Source organism: Chrysoperla carnea, chromosome 1 (assembly GCF_905475395.1).
Source record: "Chrysoperla carnea chromosome 1, inChrCarn1.1, whole genome shotgun sequence".
Classification (NCBI taxonomy): Eukaryota; Metazoa; Arthropoda; class Insecta; order Neuroptera; family Chrysopidae; genus Chrysoperla; species Chrysoperla carnea.
The window spans coordinates 4991422-5012762 of NC_058337.1; the positions used below are offsets into that span (position 1 = coordinate 4991422).

A 21341-nucleotide genomic window follows, 5' to 3' on the forward strand; every position below is an offset into this window, starting at 1 on the left:
TTTAACTCCATTTTGAATCACTTAAGTTGTTTATTTTAGCCATTTTTACTACAAAGAACTATTTAGCGTTAGCGAGGACAAAAACTTTGGGCTTTATAACCGACTTCAAACAAAAACGGAGGAAGTTATCAATTCGACTGTATTTTTTGTTTGTTTGTTACCTCAGAATTTTCGACTGGATGAACCGATTTTGATGATTCTTTATCTATTTGAAAGCTGGTGCTTCCCTTCCCGTGTGGTCTCATTTTATTTTGGTCAAGTTTTGACAACGGCATCCATGAGAAAACAGAAAAATTCTTAATTTGCATTAAGTGTACACGACAAGAGGGCGAATAACTCAATAACACGCCAACCGATTTCGATGATTCTTTTTTTTAGTGACAAATTAGTTAGTGTAATTCAGATTCACTAAAAATCACAAAAATAAAAAATACTTTAAATAAAAAAAAAAAACCGACTTCAAAAGAAAAACTTTTCTAAAACAAATTAATATGCACTAAAAAGTAAAAAAAAAAAAACGATAATATAATGTAGTTAAAATTATTGTTATTTTTGGAGTCGGTGTCAGCCAAGCTAATGTAGCAAACTGTTCTGTCCGAGTTGTTTCCTTGGCTGACACAGACTCCAAAAATAACAATAATTTTAACTACATTATATTATCGTTATTTTTTTTACTTTTTAGTGCATTTTAATTTATTTTAGAAAAGTTTTTCTTTTGAAGTCGGTTTTCTTTTTGTTAAAAATTTTTTTATTAATTGTAAAGAGACAATTTAAAAGTCATGTATTCTCTTTCTAGATTCTCGATTCTCGACTTAGCGATTCTTCTTTAAAAAAATTTAGCTACTGATTTCCTTAGTAAAGGGATTCAAATTTTACTGAAACGTTTATCTGCAACGTAGCATTAAATATATTCATTTTTTGTGAAATAAAAAATAATCATAACACGGTCGGTGGCCTACAGTTTCTTTTTATATATGCAGTCTATGTTAATATAATAAGTCTGTGTTTGTAGTATTTGTATATTTACACCCACATTAGCATGAATCTAGTAACAGTAATAAATAGTAAAAAAACAAAGATACTAGAAAACGCACATATAATAACAAATAGTTAAAAAATCTGTGAAGCAGGAGATTATCTACAATTGCATATCATACAAAATTTATAAAAAATGAAAAATCTTTCAAAAAATTCTTATATACATCGGTGAAATAAAATCATACAAATGAAATAAATAATTTGTCAAATAAATAGCATTAAAAAAAAAAAAAGTAGTTTAGTTATGAACAACCGTGGTGAAAAAAATATGTGTAAAAGTTTTGATAGTGATGTGACCGTAGATCGAATTGAACCCGATGAAGAAGATGTATCTGAATTGGCCGAAGAAGAATTAGAATTAACAAATCGGATATTTGGTTGTGACAGTAACGATGAATTAAATGATCTCGATAATTTACAGCCAGTTACATGGTTAAACGATGATCAAATTGAAGAGATCGATGATAATGTTAATTTATTTTTTCACCGGGTCGATTCCGATCAAATTATTTATCAAGCAAAGAAAAAACGTTGTAAAATGATTGGTAAATACGTTATGGGTGATTTATTGGGTGAAGGGTCTTATGGTAAGGTTAAAGAAATGTTAGATTCAGAAATTTTGTGTAGGCGAGCTGTTAAAATATTAAAAAAGAAAAAATTAAGACGAATTCCAAATGGTGAACAAAATGTACAAAGGTAAATCGTTTTTTTTTTTTGTTTATATCAGTCTGATCCGTTCAATCGATTCACATACCCGAAACATTTTTAAATAAAACTACTTACCGATGAAAATGAGTTCATAATCCAACTCATTATTCCAGCCATTTTTTCCTTGATTTATTTAATAAAATTTATTATTCACATAACTTAAAATTGTTTGTTAAAATTTTTAAAATACGACATTTAAAATGTTATTTTTCACTAAAATGTCTTCCAACTTACACCTAAATTATTAAAATCAAAGTTCCTTGTTTTTTTAACATGTTTTTCTCATTTAGAAAGATGTGTCAGTTTACTAGCTAACGAGAAAAAATAATTACTTACACGCTAAAATTAATTTATAATTTACGCCCCCTCCCTAGTGCCGCGATTCAGACTCAAAAACTAAGCCTTACTGAAATATCACGTTAAAGATTTCTTTACTCTTTTCATCTATCACCTGTCTCAGAAACTGTGAAAAGATTAAATAAAATTATACTGCAGTATATTTTTAGGGTAAAGATATACAAGTTTTTTTGGGCTTTTCTCAGATTTTCTGATTATCAGTGAATGAACGCAATCGCAGGGTTAATCAAAACAAGAAATAACTCACAGACCCGTCCTAACTCGACCCCATTAAAGGTATGATCAACTCGTGGATCATACAAGAAAAAACTCATTTTTCACCAACCCAGACCTAAAATTCGAAATCAACGTCAAAAATGCTTTAAATTGGATTTTTACCTAACGTTCTAGGAGCTTTTGAAGAAAAGTTGCTCAAAATTATCTTGACGTGAGACTCACGATAATTTCCAAATGATCTTTTCGATATTTTGATTCAAAAGCCAACAATTGTCGAGGAATTAGACAATTTGACATGTTACTTGATCTAAGTTTAAACTAAGAACTTGAATAAAAAGTCCTTCTTTTCGAATCCCTTTTACCTCAATATTAGAAAGCTAAGAGATGAGATGACTCCGATTGATTTTTTAGAAAATAAGAGCTTCTTTTAAACCAAAAAATATAGCCTGTAACTTCTATTTCTCAAGGGCCTCTGTTCTCAAAGTTGTTGCGGCTATCACTGGACACTGGCTGGGCGACAAGCATGCTGAACGCTTAGGCCTGGCAGTGTATCACGACTACTGCAGGAGCTATCACAGTGGTGACGAGGAGATGACAATGCCTCATTTTCTCTGTCACTGCCCAGCTCTTGTCATGAGGAGATGGACTTACTTGAGCCAGCCTCTCTTTGACGACCTCTCCGACCTAAAATCAGTCGACGTCAAAGCCCTCCTGCTGTTCTTAAACAACTCCAAATGGTTCATGGAGTAGTGGCCGGAGATGAGCCAACCCATTTACGGTATCACAGCGGAACCTATGATCTAAGTGTGTCCCACCCCAGGACAGCCACTCTAACCTAACCTAACTTCTATTTCGATATCTTTAATTTTATTAGTGTTCTCCTTTTTATTGTATAATCATTTTTTTAACGTGTAAATAATTTTCGAAATTATACGCTAGCTTGTAAATAGACTCAAAAAACAATATTGTAAACAAGATTTAATTAATTAAAAACATTTTTGTACCAACATGTTTGAGCAGGACTTGACTAAAATGTATTAAAATTAAATTTTTTTTGCAGAGAAATAAAACTATTACGAAATTTAAGGCATAAAAATGTAATAACATTAATCGATGTATTATATAATGAGGAGAAACAAAAAATGTACATGATTATGGAATATTGTGTGGGTGGTTTACAGGATATGTTAGAATCAGCACCACGGAAAAAATTCCCATTGTCACAAGCGCATGGTTATTTTTTACAATTAATTGATGGTCTCGAATATTTACATAGTCAGCGGATAGTACATAAAGATATTAAACCGGGCAATTTATTATTAACATTAGATGGGATTTTAAAAATTTCTGATTTGGGTGTTGCTGAGGTAATTTTATGTTTATTTTGTTTTAAAAAAAAAAAAGTACGCAGTTAGGGGTTACGCGATTGAGTCCCTGGATCTTCTATACCCTCCTTGAGAACAATTTATTACTTGTAAATAACGAAGTGTCTCCTGGTAAAAGTTGAATAAAGCTACAAAATTCTGTTGATGAAACGCAGAAAGGTCATTGTTTCTTTGCCAGGATTTATTCCAGGGTATTCCAAAGTTTTGGACCCAAGCATTCTGTACTTAATTCTCTTTAGGCTTTAACATAACATGAATAGAAGTTTCATTGCCCTGCGTTCACGTTTTCATCAGGGATCTTTGAGATCCTGATAATTCAACCGATAATTTCTTTTAAAGACCCACTGTTCTTCTTAACAATCAAATGATTTGGCCTGTTTCGCGAAACCAAAAGAATAACAGTTTCAGGCCTTTCAGAAGAGCATCTTGTTACAGGAATAACAAGTACAAATGAAACGGGCGCTTAAGTCGATCCTTCCTTCCGAGAATTGGATTCTCTAAGCGATGTGAAAATTAGATGGCGCTGTGTTTTTTATTATATTTTTTTAATCACTTTGGCGCTCCATTGTATCCAGCCCTTCTCATAAAACTTTTTGAAAATGTACACCTAAGCACCTACGAGGAGTATTTTTACCATGGGGTCTAGGATAGTGTTATTGGGCTACAAATAAAACCATTAACCCCTCAGCACTCGCGTCAACCGTTCGGTAATCTTTAACCGCGCAATGAGAGATTTGCACACGCGCGTTAAATATTCTTTAACTTTGTAAATCATAACCTCTACATAATTTTATATAAATTTATTTTGTAATGCACTGACTAATAAAAAATAGTTTGATTACGTGATTATTAGATGATGTTTGAGAGTGAAAATATTTTAGAGCAAAGAAATAATCTAAATAATTAAATTCATTTTAACTAATTTCACCATATTTCTACCACAAGTTTTTTTTTAATTTACTGAGTACGACTTATATTAAACGAACGAAAGTACACGAACTTGTGATGAGAGAAATTCTCACAATTTTTAATATATTTTACAAATTGTAGATAGTTTTTACATACTATTTAAAAATTAAAAGTAATTTATATTTTAAATCGAGCCTGAACAAAATGCTCATAACGCGAGTGCTGACGGGTTAAAACAATAAAACCTATTGTAATTATTTTCGATTTTGAGTTTAAATCTACTGGCCCTTGTCTACTACGATAAATACCTAAATTAGAATTTAGTATAAACAGGGTTTATATTTTCAAAAATCGTTCACTTAATAAATTTAAAATTAAATATTATTTAGATGTTGAACGTCGCGCCGTCACAAAATACGTTAACACTACACACCGTTAATTATAAATTAAATATTTTTAAATTCACAAAAGGTTTTTTAAAATTATTTCAAATTCAAAATAAAGTAAAGTACGTTCACATTTTAACCGTAATCTAATAAATTTTGAAAGAACTAAATATATTAAAATGATTCAAGATTGAACACATAAAATAATTTATTATTAAAATAAATATTTCTTTGTGTGGTTTTTATTATTATTTTGATCATTTTCTGTACATGTGAACATTCGATGACAAGTAGTGTAGTTAGCGCACGTTACAAATGATTCAGGTCAATAGTTCAAAATTTTAAAAATACTATTTAACTATTTTATATAATATACTACTGTCTGATGTCTGTGTTTATTTATTTACATTATTAATTCTTTGTTTTCAAATGATTAATTATAAATTTTCAAAATTGAAACGCATTTGCGTGTTCTAAATTGATTTTTTTTTTTTTTTTGAAAAAAGTCAATAGATAAATTTATTTGCTTAATTTATTTATAATATGGTAATTAAACGTAGTAAAAAAATTTTAAATTATGCGGATAAGTTTTATTTGATTGAATGAAATCGCGGAAATTTATTAAATTACAATGGATTTCGTTTATAATGACACGACTTGTAGTGACAATAGACCTTTTTCATGAAAAACAGAAATGCTTTTTGATAATGTTTTATGAAAATATAGGTCGAGTAGAGCCTGTAACTCGAAAATTACGCATTTCATACCATCTGGCAAATTTATACAGATCAAAATTCGTCAAAATTATGCTTACGTAGTCATGAATGGCCCCTATATATACTCTAAGGAATATTTTACAATTCAAAGTGCGCACAACGCGACTTAATATTTCCGATTAACACCTGAGATGTGACAGAAATTAAATTAAGTTATGAGTTATTGAGTAATGAAAAAAAAACATTATTTATTTAATTCTTATGTTTTAGGCTTTAGATTTATTTGCAAAAGACGATATTTGTTATACGGGTCAAGGTTCACCAGCATTTCAACCGCCAGAAATAGCAAATGGTAATGAATCATTTGCTGGTTTTAAAGTAGATATTTGGAGTAGCGGAGTAACTTTGTAAGATTTTTATTTTATTTTTAAATATTTAATAGTTGTGTAGTAAGAAAAATTTTCGAATTGATAAATTTTTGTTCTAGATATAATTTAACTACAGGGTTATATCCATTTGAAGGTGATAATATTTATAGACTTTTTGAAAATATTGTTCGTGGTGATTTTGAAATACCGGATGATATTGAAAATCCATTACGATCACTTTTGTTGGGTATGTTAGAAAAAGAACCTGAAAAACGTTTTACGCTTCAACAAATTCGTCAACATGCGTAAGTCATTTTTGATTCATTTTATATAATTTCGTATAAGACAATCAATTTTAACAAGACCTGATTTCTGGGTAAATAATTTTATTTTTAAAAAAGAGATTGTGCTACGAAAACAAAATCTTAAAAACCCCCGACTTATGTCTCACCTACGGAACTTTAAACTCGCACTTGAAATATAGCTAAGAATATTTTCCATTTAATTACCTTTCAAACAAAACAAAAAAAATCATAATCAGTTCATTCGTTTAGGAGATACGATGCCACAGAGAGACAGACAGACACACATTGCGGTCAAATGTATAACATTTCTCTTTTTGGTTCGGTATTATAGCGAAAAAAAGTGGTTTTCGACATTTATTTTCTCCTCTTGCAGGAAATCTGTTTGGAGCTCAAATTGTAGCTTTTAATGGCATCTTTTTGTGCGTGATCGGTAACGAAGCATTCTACGACGATGTTTAAAAAAAAAGCATTTTCTTCGTTAAAAGTTGTTTAACAATTTCTGCATAAAAAATAATCCGTAGATTTACGATGAAACCGTGAAAACGCAATGAAAACTGTTACAGTTTGTAAATTCCCGTTTTTCATTGCGTTTTTACGGTTTAACGGTTTTTAGTTGTTGTTTTCACGGTGTTTAGTTGTCGTAAGATGCTTCGTTACCGACCGCGCACGGCAGTTACTAAAAGTTATTTTCTTCGTCTAAGAAGTTGAATGTATGGTTATTCATTTTGCTAAAATAATTAAATGATCTGTAATTGATTTTATTTTCAGATGGTTAAATAGAAAACCACCATTTACCACGGACCATGTACCCATTCCTCCATTATGCGGTGATTCTTTACATTCAATGACCGTTCTACCGTACTTATTTGATTATCATTATGGTGAAGACTATGAACATACAACCGAATATTATACCGAACATCAATTAAATGGTATGTTATGTTTCCCTTTTGATATTCCATTTGCTAGATGTCAACTTGTCTAGAAACTCTCCTAGAAAATTTATAAATCAATTGTATATATATATATAAGGATTTTATAGCTAAATTATTTTCGTTTTTGAATTTAGTTATTCTAGCGCTATTTAAAATAAAAATAAAAATATGTGTAATGCTTTAACTAAGTTGTTTTTTGTCTGTTTTTTTTTTTTTTTTTGTTGAACGAGTTTTATTAAACAATTTTAGAAAAAAAGTTTTTATTTCATATTTATTAATATTTATTTTATAGACTAGAAAAGTGTTAATGTTACGAAAAAAAAAAATCCAGTTCCAATAGGGAATATGAATGTATTTTTTTAATATTTTTAATTCATTGTTTACACCGTTATAACAAAGTAAAAATATAAATACTGCTTTAAAAATGCTATATTTAAGTATTTAAGTGGTCTTAAGGTTTTGAAGATCTACTAGAATCAGGGAGGTTGGTCGAATCTAGCGATGAAGAAATGTCATCAAAGAGACCAAAACTAAGGGATAAGTGATAAGAAATAAAAATAAAAACCAAAAACTTGGTTATTTGAATTTTTCACAAAAATTTTGAGGTTATGTGAAAAAAGTGCATGAACAAAAGTTGTAGATCTTTTCATTACCTACAACTTTGCAGTTTAACTTTTTTCTATAGGACTTGTAGTTTTGCCCAAAATCAAGATAAACTGTTTTGTACCCTTAAAAACTCATCCCCTTCCACTTCCCGAACTCAGATCGCCCGTAAATTATTTTTCCTTTCATTTTTGTGATATTTTCTTCCTTTTCTAATGGGTTTCATCCTACTATAATTTTGTTTGGTCTCAAAAATTATCAACCCTGGTCTAAGTTTCAAATTAACCGTTTTAAATGAACCATATAAAAAACAGCTAAGTAACAACTTTATGTGCAGCTAGCCATAGTATCACAATTAGTTTTGTTTGTTTATAAAGGGCGGTTCAAAACGATTCAACTATTTCAAGAGCCAATGATACCCTTCTCACAACACCTTTGTGAATTGTGCTCACGCCTGTTTAACTCTTGAAATAGTTGGACAGTTCTGAACAACCTTATATTTATTGTTTGTTTAATTAAACAATAAATAATGATCAATTTATATACTTCTCTTACAGAGGAAAGAAATCGTTCTGGAAGTAATAATGTACATGTGACAAATGGCCAGCTGGACATTAAAAGTGGTTACCATAATACGGCTGATGATGGACCAATTGATACAAAATCACAGTCAACTTCAACGCAACCAATAGCAACGACGGGTAAGCGACGTTGGCGCAAACCCATCTCATGTATAACTGTTAGAAAGATACCTGGTTGTAAGCAATCCTGACCCATCAAATCAAATTCATTTGTTAATAAAAATTTATTAATAATATATAAAATAATATATATATAAAACAGAAAAAAAATTCTTATATAAAAAAAAAAGAAATTGTTATTAGTCCACGTCAATTTGGTGTCAAATGTATATAAATCGGTCAAACAAGAAACAAAAATTGAAAAACGCACATTTCAAAAACTAAAAGGTGGTGTTTAAAAACCTTCAGGCTGGTCGTCTTTCGTACCACAATCTTTGTGATGAGAGAGAATTTCACGCTATTGCTCAAACGCCAAGAGCGTAATTTCAAACTTTGATTAAATATGTTTAAGTGTGAAAATACATTAATTCATATTTAAGAATAGTATATTTAATTTACTTATAAGCGGGAAAAATTTAACGTCTTTTTTTGGCGGAGAAATAAAGCCCCACCTTAATTGTAACTTTAAAATTCAATGAATGAAAAATTTAAACTTATTAATTTTTTTTTTTTTTTAATTACTTTCTTTGTAGCAAAACGTCATAATAAGAATTTTCGTGTTATTTATTTTGTCAGTCATAAAAAGGATGCGTTAATTGATTGGGAATTTATTACAAAATCTGGGTCGTTATTGAAGATCCTTTGAATTTTTGAGAGATTGTCTGAAATTTTGTTGGTTGGCTGTGTTTGACGTTAATACCACTGCCATTTTACCAAATTTGCCAAGTTCGATAGATTTTCTAGCCGATGTTTCGTTGTTTTTTCTGAGGTTTCGCGATCGACCATTCCCAATTGAATTTCTTGATAACGAATACATCAGACCAAATTCGCCATGGCTCCTGAATTGGGGTAATTTTTATGACAAACTATCTAGTTTTAGTTCAATTGATTATTTTCTAACGAAGAAAATTGCATTCTTCTTTTTCCGTACTATCGTATCCGTTCTATTTTATTGCTAAACCAGGGTTGCCTGCACACTATTCTTTTAAAATTTGTCAAAATGAGGTGGTTTATAATAATAATATTAACCCAAGAAATAATTTTGATAGAAAACGTCTTTTCGACTGGGTGGTGATGATACTTAGGAAGGTCCAAGGAACCCCTTTATATGTTTAATCTAACGCGACAAGTTTCTCCTCAAAGTTAAAATAAATTTATCAGATATTTTTTAAATTTTAAGCAAGCAATGAAAATTTTTATTTGTAAATAAAAGATCGTTGAATAAGGGACCATTCATTCAACCCAAACAAATTTTTTATGAAATATATTTAAGATTTTATGTGATATTAAAAAAAAAAAACGATATGCAAAATACCATTCTCAAGAATCGATCTCTCCTTCGAACCCTATAATATATTTTTTCACCTTTTTGACTTGGATTAAAGTATTAAAATAAAATGTAAAAAAAAAATTATTTAATAAAAAAATGGAAAAGCAAAAATTATATTTCAGTACAGTTAAAATCGGTTATAACGACATTGACGGGGTTGTATAATAGGGAATATTCATGAAATTTAAATTTGGTTCAAATATTTTTCTTCCGTAACTTTAATGATTAGACATTTCAATTAAACCATTATTTAAGTAATTAATACCTTTTTAATTTCTTAAAATTAATTAATAAAAATACAAATTCAGTGAGGGCATTTTTTAAAAATTTCTAAAACGGAAATTCAAATCTTTATACGGACGTGACATCATAGTTCGGGCTTGTCAAATTTGTTGACATACTGTATGATATTAATTACTTACATTTTATATGGTATTTCATTAAATTATATTATTCTACGGCTTTTTATTAGAAAACTTAATAATAACGAGTGTAAATTCTGTGTTGTAAATTCATTTTTTTAAAGTATAAATTATACATTGAACTGTCACCAATTGACAGATCACGTACTTATACGTAGTATAACACGTAGTTGTCTCAATAAAAGCGGGCTGTCGTTAAATTTGTACATTATGCATGTAATTTCATCTACATCATAAACTATTCTCTTCATCTTCATCATCTACTCATAAACAGCTAACTTCGCAGATACTACTTACCGACGAATTTTCAGTTCTCCTTCTCTCTAACCTCCATGGTTTGGACTCCCCAATTTCCCCCTTAGGCTCTCCCACTTTTATACTGAATATAAGTTAAAATAAATTTATCAAATGTTTTTTTTTTTAAATTTTAAACAAGCACTGAAACTCTGTTTCGTATTCGTCATAATAAACGATTTGTCATTAAAAGCGATGTCGTTATAACCGATTATTATTGTATTAATTAATTTCATTATTATAATTATATTTGAATGTATGTGTAAAGATTATGTATGTGGGGGTTTATTATTATTATTGATGAGATCCGAGTGCCATAAAAAAATATATTAAAAAGAAACAAAAAAAAAATTGAATTACCAATACAATAACAAAAACAAAAGAGAAAATCGATTGTGTTATTCAATAAAATTTAACATTTTGTTGAGAAAATTTGTTTTATTTATTTATTTAAACCTGAGAGAATAATTTATTTTGCAACGACAATCGTAAACTTTAAATAGGGAGGTTTAAAATTTTGTAAATTTCACTTTGTGTATTCATTTACGCGAGTAATTATTCAATTTCATTTTCCCATGCAAGTATTGTGTTCATATTTGCTATTGGACGAGTACTCCATGGTTCTAAGGGATCTGGTGGTGATTCGGGTTCATGTGTTTCAAGATCTGTTTTAGCTGAATGCCTTCGATGTTTCGTTGACACTTTGACTTCTGGAGTAACCCTGAAAAAAATTGAAACAGAAAATTTTTATATTTATAGGGCTGCTTGTAAAGAGAAGCGTTAGATTGATAGAAAGAAAACCGCGTTAATTTGAGAATAGAAAAAAAATGCGGAGAAAACTGTTAGGTTAGAGCCAGCGATAAAAAAACGTTGTTTTTCACACTTTATCTCGCATTTACTGGGAAAAATAATGAGTAATTTCAAATTACTTATTTGTTCGAGCAGTTTTCGGTCGCCGTTTTCTCTTCTGTAAATTATTCAATTTCTTCGAAATATCACCAGCCTCAACTTCAATACCATTTCCATCGCCAGCCACAAACATTTCTGAACATAGTGTTTCACTTGTATTTATTGGCAATCCAATTGCGATATCAATATTCGTAGGTCGTAAACTGTAACAAGCGGAGCTGGTTGCTTGAAATGATTCTTTTACTTGACGAATTCGAAGTGTTGCATAATCATCTTCCTCTTCTTTGGTCATTTGTTCGTAACTAACTGTTGTGACATCATTTTCAGATGCACTTGTTTCAGATTCAGTTGGAACTAACATTTTTGATTTATCTAATCTTGCTGAGGAATTACGAGCACTTGCCGATCGTGCCCGCCTTTGTCGGGATATTTTACCTAAAGGTGCGTCTAAAACAAACAATTTACATAATTAGTAAATGCGTTTTAAAATTTTTAAGCAATTATTTATACCTCCAAAACCATCACTATCACTAGGATCCAAAATAGTATATTGTTTTTTTCTAGCCTCTTCGAATTTACTTTTTGCTGTCATTGTTGCACCTATCGCAAACATATCACCAAAACAGCTTTGCATTTGATTTGCCAACGTGCTCTTAGCTTTACCAGCTGCTTGTGCGGCTGCTTCAACATTAGCTGCTTGGATTGCCAACGAATGTAAAATTTCTTCGGGGTAATCTTTCATTGTTGATGAAATCACTAACTCACGTAATGGATCTTGGACTTGCGTTGTTTTTAAATTCATATTTTTCTCGGATTGTATCAAATTTGTTGATTGAGTTTTTGCCATTGTTGAAGGTGTTGGTGGGATTACTTGTGAGTCGGCTAATTGATCTAACATTCCAAATAATGCATTACCTCCAAGTCCTGCTCCAATTGATTTATCTGCATTGGGTATTAAATTTTGACCGGACATAATTGTATTTTGGGCATTCATTTGAGAAACACTTTTGTTTTGTACATTTTGGGCGTCAACCTAAAAAATTATTTGTGTTAATATCAATTTTCCATGTAATTTTCGCTTTCGATTGGCTATTGATTCAAATCATATGCCTAGCTGTTTGATTTAATGCCTAAATATCGTTTAGTTGGCTAATTGAACGGCACCGTTTAATAAAAAAGGCCTAGACTGTTAATTTTTTAGTCACTTACCAAAGGTTTATTATTCAATACTATTTCACTCTTTGGATTTGTTGTGGCGCCTATGTTCAAATCATGAGTAAATGCCATTACATCCAGAGCAGCCGTTAATGATCCTCCAAAACCTCCCGTTATATTTGGAGTTGCATCTGGATTTAATATAGTTGGATCCATTCCAATCGGTGGCCTAGATGAAGAGAGTATGATGAAGATATGAGCCAATATTTATAACGCTATTTCTAAGTAATGTTACCTGGTTGCCTTAACTGGTGTTGAAATTGATTCTCTACCCCACATTATACATCGAAGTTGCTCTCCGGTAAGACCTCGTTTACGTAAAGCTGTAATTGTAACTTTTCCAACGCGCTAAAATAAATGAAAAATTTTAAAAACATGATCTAAAAGATGGCACAAAACAGTGTACCCATTTTAAGAATGAAACTAAGTCAAATAAGGCGTGGTTCCTGGTTCCCGTTTTTCGACTATTTAGATTTTATCACAGACTGTACGGTATTACCAAAGAAGGCTTTCACCTCGCTTTGTTTGCGTTTGTTTCAGTCCCGAAATAACTACAACACTTTGAGTCGACTTATATTTAAAAAGTTCGAACCTTCCAATTTGCAACAGCTCCTTTACGTTGTTTGGCCCTGGTTTTATTTTTCGATTTTATAATCATGACACCTCGTTGTTCAGTACCCGGTTCTTCTCCAGGTCCTAATTTAATACTGTACTCTTGTAAATAATGATGTGCATCTGATTGAGGTACTGCTCGCTCTAATGTTACCACAATTTTGGCCCACTAATAAATATTAAAAATTGAATAAGTTTATATTTGTATATCTTACCCATCGATCTTTCTATAACTGGATAGAAGGTCTACATGGCGTAAAATAAATTTAAGTGTTTAATATTGAAGCATTCCCAGCGCTCCAGAATAAGTGGCTACTGGCTAGGAACTAAATGAAACCATTGTACGAAGTATAAATTTGTTACAATTTCATTTACGGCTTGCACCGTGTAATTTATTTTAGTTCTGTCCGGATGGCGCTAGTTTATTCTTCAAATTACGATGATTCATGGTATCTTCTATCCAGTTATATAGAGATCAGTGATCTTACCTGTTTCATCCATTCTTTTTCACTTTGTTCAATGACATGCGCATATGTGTTACCCATCATAGCGATTAACATGTTTAACAGCAAAATTGGTACAAATACCATAAAAATTGCAAACACCGATTTGCTAACAGCTGGATATGTGGTCATACTTAAATCTGAATACTAATAACAATAATAATTATTTTAAAAAATATTAGAAAATGATAATAGTGGTTTTATTTTATTTCGATAAAGCGCTGTTAATGAGGTAACTGTGATCCAAAAAAAGGAAATTAGTTTCTGAGAAATCGTCGGTTGAAATCCCATTCGGATCAAGGCCGGATTAACTATATCGGCCACTACAGGGAGTTGCATACTTTGTCTAATGGTTAATTCGGCCCTGCCTCGGATCGATTTCAGGCAATTTGTAAGAAAAAATGTAAGAAATTGTTTTATTTACATTATAATCTCCAAGTGTAATTTGAAAAAGTGCCATCCATGTAGATAAATAATTATTATATAATGTATTTTTAACACCAGGAAATCCTTTATATAAGAAGTAAAATGATTGTGAAAATCCAAATAATACAATTGTATAAATTATACCAAATGTAAGCATGTCACCAGTTATCATACTGTACACCATTGTTACGAATGGTCCGGTTAAACGAACAGCTCTAGAAATTATAATCATTCTTAGATTTCGAATCATTATTTTGTGAATTGTAATACTGTAACTTTACGAATATGTCCCTAGAAACTGAACATTCTTGTACCGAGCATTAGTACCGCGAGCGATGGCTGAGAAAAGCATGCCCGGTGGACTTGCTAATAGCAATAATTTTCCTACCCTTTCCATCTTCGATGCAAGACGGTAGGACACTTTTGTCCTACGAACCCAACTCGCATTTGTTACAGTATTACATCCCCAACTATTAACAATTTACCCAGCAAAAAACATCAATAAAAACCAAGATCCTGGCACAGCAAAAACTAATATAGCTTCTTCTGTTTTTTTATCACCAATTAAACGATATGGTATACATGCCAAAATTAATAAATTTGATACTAAAAATATTGCTTTGGCTGGCGCATGAGACTAAAACAAATAAAGTTATATATTTTAAACATTTTTAAAAAATTTTAAGGTACGTAACTTCATAATGACGCTTGACGGTGGCCTTTGAGCGTCAAATTAGGGTTCCACGTACTTGGCTGAAAAAATACAGTTATGTCCAGTGTCAAATTTTACTGTACTATCAGAATCAATTCTGAGAATAAAAAGCTAAACTAGGTCTCAAACTCAAACTCAACGTCAAGAGTCAGCATGAAAATACACCTTTAGAATATATTTTGATAATTTTACCTGTTGTTTTAAAAACGTTAACAAACCCTGATTTTTAATTTCATCTCCTTGTTGAAATACCACATAACTTAATACACCAATTAATGTACCAATTTCACATCCATAACGTGTAATTACAACCGGATCTTCTGACCAGCCAAGTAATGGTTCATCTGGATCTTCTGGTCGAAAATAAACAGCAAGGGATAAACATAATAGATGAACCATTAATATTAATAATCTTTTTAGAAACTGGTTCTAAAAGAAAACACGAATTTGAGTTTTAAATCTAAATAAATTTGTAATTTTTTTCTTTAATATTTTACCCGAGCATAGGTTTTCCACTTTTCTTCAAGTAATTTTTGTATAATACCCCCATCAAGCATATCTAAATGCTCTTCTTTTGTACCATTTAAAATAATGAATAAGGCTGAATTCCAATCTGAAAAATTATTAACTTAAATATGATAAGTAATCTGGTAGTCTAAATTGGAACTACTAAAAATGGGTGAGCATCCTGTTTTTATTAGTACGAATTATTATACCTAGTTGGCGGGGTTGTAACTACCAGTTATCTGATAAATGGTAAGTATGAGTGTTACCATCTGGTAGTCTAGATGAGAACTACACAAAACGGGTCGGTATCTTGTTTTAATTAGTATGAATTATTACCACCAGTTTACTCTCAGTTATCAATATAGGGAAGTTCTTGTAACCGGACCGAAAACTTGACCGTTTTAATGGTCAAGTGCGGGGACATTTCAAAATTTCTCGTGAATGAAAAGCGATAACCAATCGTTGCGTAATAACATCAAGATGGGCTGAAAAGAATGCCAAAGTCGGCTTAATATAAAGAAACTGGAAATTTTGAAAATTAGTAAAGTTGTAGAAAATCACTAAAACAATAATTTATCCCTTGATCATTTTTTCTGTAAAACTATAACATAAAAAAAATATTTCCCAGGTGCCGGGTTTTGATCTCAGTACCTCTTGCTTAGAAAAGTGGGTACTTATCGTTCAAGCTACACATCTCAGTTTTGGATGGTTAAATGTGTGGATTAGAAGGGTTTCACAATAATCAGAACTAAGTGTTTTTACTTAAGTCATATTTTCAAGACTAAGATCCTGAATTAGTCTACCAGTCCCCCCAAATAAAATGAATAATTATAAAATTTACTTGTTCGTCCATCTGGTAAAAGTGTATCCAGTGCATTTAATGGATAAGCAGAACATGTTATGTTACTGTATCGCCAAAATTCTTTTGCTGATAATTCCAACATTTCTCGGAAAACTTCTGCACGGCCAAGTTTGCAAGCTAATGTTAATGGTGTAAGACCAGCTCTGTTTAAAATACCATTACTTGCTGGCAATTTTGGATGTCGTAAAGCATAGCCAAACATGTCCTTGAAAAAATATATTTAGCATAAAATTTCTGTGTATATGTAACCAATATTGATACATTGTAAGTAACGTGATAGTCTAAATTGGAACTACTGAAAAGCGGTCCATTTCCTGTTGTAATTAGTATGAATTTTTATCGCCAGTTGGCGGGATTTAACTGATTTTTTGAATATTTTCTTCGGAACTAAAGAAATCGGATCCATTTCTTGTTTTAATTAATAAGAGTTATTAACGCCAGTTGACGGTTTGCATTTTGAGGAGATTTTTATAAGATAGCATCACGGATAGCGTAATCGTGCCGAGTTCTGTTTAACTTACCAATTTATCACAAACGACAACCATATGTAAAATCATATTTCCAAAGGTATCCTGTAAATCAGGCGAGGCTCCTTCTTCTAATAATAAATTATAAACACTTTCATTTGCACAACATGCTGCCCATGCTAACGGATATTCACCTAAATACGCTAAACCTTCATAATCAGTGGTTTTTGTTGGTTTTGGTCGTTGTTGATCACGCGGCAAAAAGAAACTGCCGATTGCTCTTTGATTAACATTTGCACCAGCCTCAACTAAATCTTGAACTAATTCATTATTATTGTATGCAATTGCTAAATGTAAAGCGCCTGCACCTGAAATTAAAAATATAGTTTCCAAGTTTCCCAACAAATGAAATTTACAAAATTTAAAAAAATCCCGAAAATATTGATTTAAATTTTACCTAAATATTCTTCTCCTTCGACTACATCCACTGCTTGTTTGGGAAAACATTTTAAAAGTGTTCGTGCAAGTTTAGTATGAATACGGGTGTCACAAATAATTAGCACATGTAACAATGTTTCCCCTAAGGATCCACGATATTGCATTTGCCAACATGCTTCGTGATCTGACCATTTTGCCAAAGGATCGTGTCTACTTAATGATGCTTCTATTGGTAGAACAACCTAAAATATTCGGAAAAAATATAATCATCTTAATGAATTAATTTTCTCCAAGTGTAATGAACTTGGGTATACAGTTGGATCTCTTTCTTTAGGTACAAATTTGTAGTAACATTTATGATATTGTCATTATTTACTTTCCCTCACAAAGTTTGAGCGAAAGCTGCCACCGAATTTTCACTGCCCTACGGAAGAGAGTAAGTTCGGGTTTGTATTTTGAAATTTTATCACCGAAAAAAATGTATCACCTAAAATTTATCTTTGAAATCAGGCACTGGTGGATGGGAGGGGGGGGGGGGTTTGGGGTTAATCCTTAATTTTTAAAAGCATGAAACCCAACTGTATTTTATATTTTTTACGTCGCATTTTCATTAACTTGTTTTTGATCTCGAAATTTCCAACGTAAATATTCGGCACGATTTATAATTTGCCCTTTTCCATCATTGTATAATAAAACACCAAATTGTTCTTTAATTAATTTTTCAACTTCAATTTGTCCCCCTTGATTATACGCATCAATTAATTCTCCCCCTAAAAATACAATACAAATAACTTTTTTTGTCCAAAATTTCATAGCGGAAATGGATTACCTTTTTTATAATTTGCAAGTTTATATAATAAACATTGATCTTCGTTCGAAGCTTGACTAATAACACGATCAAGTACAGATCCCGCTTGTTCAATTTTTTTATAGCGTTTTCCGCACGGCTTACACAATTTATTGCCCATTTGAATAAAATCGATCACTTTTTTGCATTTTTAAAATTTATTTTGCGCCATTAATTAATAAAAACTATAGTTTTTTTTTGGTCACATTTTTGTTTTTGTTATAAATTCCGTTATTGGTGTATTCATCGAATCGATATTTCCCACAAGTACATAAGAGAAACTTGAAATACGTGTCAAGGTGATTGCAGTAGATGGTACTAAGTGGTACTGACAATTTTCTTTGTGAAAATGCTTTGTTGAATAATTGAAAGTCAATTTAGCTTGGTAAATTGCAATAAATGTCTAATTATGGTTAGGCGCTCACCAAAGAAAACAATTTAGAGATAAATTGTCCCAAAACCACGTGCAGATAGTCGTGGGGCACGTTCCGGATGCGTAAAATTCTCTGTTTTTTACTTCAAAACAATTTTTAAAAATAAATATCCTTCTCCCAAAATTTCCCGAATTGATTATCAAAATTCAACCAATAACATTTTATAAAAAATATCCCTGGTGGAAAAAATATTTGAAAAAATAATAAGTCTTCGGAAACTCTGAAAAAGTTTTAGAAACTTTAAAAAAGTATTAAGAACTCTGAATAACTCTGAATTAGACTAGTCCGAAAACGTTGAGAAATTCAAAGTTCCTAAGACTTTTTCAGAATTTCTTATTCTTTCGTCAAATATTTTTTCCACCAGGGATGTCTCATCTATTTATCAGATAGGTAAAACTCGATATCTCATCGTCTCCTAGATAGAATTAACGTAAAAAACTCTAAACGAAACTATAGAAACTAAATAAAAATTCATTGGACTCCAATCAAAATAATTTTGGCTATTATGAAATTTTGAATTCACTTTTCCTTTCATCAAATCCTTGATATCCATTCATTGAACATACAATGAGACATCAGGAAAAACATGGTAAAAATGAGACAATCGAATGCAAAAGAAAACTGGTATCAGATATGAAAGGTATAGTTGATACAATAAAAAATGAACTATCAACTATGGAAATAGATGTTGACGATAAAAAAAAATCACGTCCTCCAAGAATTCCAGATTTATCAATCGATGATAAACGAAAAATATTAGGTTTGGTTAATATGCTTGGAAAGATGAATCAAGACAAGGATAAATATTGTGAACAAGTTGCAAATTATTGTAATGAAATCAAATCATTTCAATCGGAAATAAGTCGTATCAAAGAAATGCATCAGTATGAAAAACTGAATTTCTGTACACAGGTAAAACAATTTTTTTTTTGAATTCAAACTTTACCTCAAAATGTATCAAATTCAAAGGTTAGGTTAGGTTAGAGTGGCTGTCCTGGGGTGGGACACACTTAGACCATAGGGTCCGATGTGATACCGTAAATGGGTTTGCCCATCCCCGGCCACTGTTCCATGAACCATTTGGAGCTGTTTAAGAACAGCAGGAGGGCTTTGGCGTCGACTGACTTCTGGTCGGAGAGGTCGTCAAAGAGAGGCTGGCTCAAGTAAGTCCATCTCCTCATGACAAGAGCTGGTTACGAATAAACGAATAAATGGTTACGAATGTCTTCATACATTTGATTTCCATGTACACACAAATTTTGAGGTATGAAACGTAAGAAACGGTTGTTAAACGATCCTGAAGATACACAACTCCCAAAATAAGAGTCCCATTATGGCCCCCACGGTGGAAACATTTCTTTCAAATCGAAAAAAAAAATGCAAAATGAAACCTCTCACAATTAGAGACCATTATTTTGTAGATTGAAGAATTGAATGATACAATAAAAACGTTAAAAGAAAAACAAGATAAAGAATTCGACGAATTTACACTCTATAAAACTCAAAAAGAAAATGAAATCGCAAAACTTCGTGCCGAACATATTCAAGAAATACAAAATGTTCGAAATGATTATCAAAATAAATTCGATAGTCAAAAAACATCTCATGACATTGAAATGGATCAATTACGTACTCAAATTATTGAACAACAAAATTTATTGCAAGCAAAAGCAATTGATCATGCCACGATCGAAAATTCATCAAAATTAATAATTGAACAATTACAAAAAGAAAATAGTTCTTTGCAGACGCGTGTTGATGTCTGTCGAACAAAATTGAAGAGTGCATTTTACGCATTAAAGAAAATTAAACGAAAATTAGAACGTAAACCAACTGTTTGTTCCCGATCTGTTCAAACCATGTAACGTACTAATTTTTAAATATTTTATTTTCAAAAGTTCAGTCAACGCCCTTTGGCTTAAACCGGATACCATACAACTATAAAATTGTCATTCGCCATAGATACACCGATTTTGTCCATGGATGACGCTTATCATCGTTTCACCGTAATATGTAAACTTCCTATTTGTATTTTGTGTTCTCGAATTTTAGAAATATTTCCCCAAAATCATGTTCCATCTTCTCTTGGAACCGGTGAATCAATTTTTAATCCGCATTTTCAGATAATTTACTTAAATTTTCAGTGTCCCAAAAATTTAGGTTTTTTCTTTGCTCCTCGCCTTCTATCAAAACACTGCCCACTTGCAAAAAATCCTCGCCTGTGTGCTTCGGTCTTAGGCATATTACAGATTTACAGTAATACCACCAATTAATAGGTGCAATATTTAGGAATACTTATACAAATGAAGACCTTACAACAAAAATCAAATGGGATAATAAACCAACAGATCGAACACCAAAGTTAACGGATCAAGCTTTAATTTCAGAGCTATTCTTTAATAAAGAGAAAAGTCAACTGCCTTTGGATCCATTATTTTACTCAAACAATTTAAAAGTTATGTCAAAAGATTTTGCTCGAGTTGAGTAATATGTAGGAATCAAAAAGTATTGTAATTAAACAAATTGTTAAGAAAATAAAAAATTTTATTTCATAATAATTTATTATCACTTTCCATTATTATTCAATTAATTAACAATATTACAATTTAATATTAAAATTAAATAAAATTAAGGCTTTTTAAGTCAAATTTGAGCTGAGTATACGCATTTTATAAGGCAGTCGCAAACGTGTGTTGA

At 31.2% G+C, this 21341-nt stretch overlaps 3 protein-coding genes across 3 annotated transcripts; 2 read left to right on the top strand and 1 right to left on the bottom strand.

The window, feature by feature from the left end:
* The first annotated feature begins 1115 nt into the window (after nucleotides 1-1115).
* LOC123305816 (serine/threonine-protein kinase STK11) lies at nucleotides 1116-10045 on the top strand. The gene is made up of 6 exons (XM_044887644.1): nucleotides 1116-1734; nucleotides 3380-3686; nucleotides 5986-6122; nucleotides 6203-6388; nucleotides 7157-7320; nucleotides 8484-10045. Exons 1-6 carry the CDS (start codon nucleotides 1283-1285, stop codon nucleotides 8696-8698), a joined length of 1461 nt encoding a protein of 486 aa, XP_044743579.1. The 5' UTR covers nucleotides 1116-1282; the 3' UTR covers nucleotides 8699-10045.
* Nucleotides 10046-11267: 1222 nt separating this feature from the next.
* On the bottom strand, nucleotides 11268-18331 carry LOC123290589. The gene is made up of 16 exons (XM_044870836.1): nucleotides 18193-18331; nucleotides 17979-18133; nucleotides 17383-17605; nucleotides 16980-17293; nucleotides 16438-16663; nucleotides 15587-15702; nucleotides 15282-15518; nucleotides 14863-15014; nucleotides 14376-14592; nucleotides 13937-14098; nucleotides 13429-13617; nucleotides 13072-13184; nucleotides 12831-13005; nucleotides 12132-12654; nucleotides 11642-12068; nucleotides 11268-11433 (listed from the first exon to the last, which is right to left on the bottom strand). The coding sequence occupies exons 1-16, from the start codon at nucleotides 18329-18331 to the stop codon at nucleotides 11268-11270; spliced, it is 3534 nt and encodes a 1177-aa protein (XP_044726771.1).
* Nucleotides 18332-19211: 880 nt separating this feature from the next.
* LOC123290595 lies at nucleotides 19212-21132 on the top strand. Its single transcript, XM_044870843.1, has 3 exons — nucleotides 19212-19556; nucleotides 20066-20505; nucleotides 20934-21132. The coding sequence occupies exons 1-3, from the start codon at nucleotides 19212-19214 to the stop codon at nucleotides 21130-21132; spliced, it is 984 nt and encodes a 327-aa protein (XP_044726778.1).
* Nucleotides 21133-21341: the final 209 nt, after the last annotated feature.

Bases quoted from the DNA above. Each gene is read 5' to 3' on its own strand.
- LOC123305816 (XM_044887644.1), top strand. From the start codon at position 1,283: ATGAACAACCGTGGTGAAAAAAATATGTGTAAAAGTTTTGATAGTGAT. The intron at 3,687-5,985 runs GTAATTTTATGT...CTTATGTTTTAG, and splicing joins CTGATTTGGGTGTTGCTGAG to GCTTTAGATTTATTTGCAAA. The intron at 6,389-7,156 runs GTAAGTCATTTT...TTTTATTTTCAG, and splicing joins CAACAAATTCGTCAACATGC to ATGGTTAAATAGAAAACCAC.
- LOC123290589 (XM_044870836.1), bottom strand. From the start codon at position 18,331: ATGGGCAATAAATTGTGTAAGCCGTGCGGAAAACGCTATAAAAAAATT. The intron at 14,099-14,375 runs GTAAATAAAACA...TATTGTTATTAG, and splicing joins TTACACTTGGAGATTATAAT to TATTCAGATTTAAGTATGAC. The intron at 12,069-12,131 runs GTATAAATAATT...TGTTTGTTTTAG, and splicing joins TGATAGTGATGGTTTTGGAG to ACGCACCTTTAGGTAAAATA.
- LOC123290595 (XM_044870843.1), top strand. From the start codon at position 19,212: ATGAGACATCAGGAAAAACATGGTAAAAATGAGACAATCGAATGCAAA. The intron at 19,557-20,065 runs GTAAAACAATTT...ATTATTTTGTAG, and splicing joins AACTGAATTTCTGTACACAG to ATTGAAGAATTGAATGATAC. The intron at 20,506-20,933 runs GTAACGTACTAA...TGCAATATTTAG, and splicing joins TCCCGATCTGTTCAAACCAT to GAATACTTATACAAATGAAG.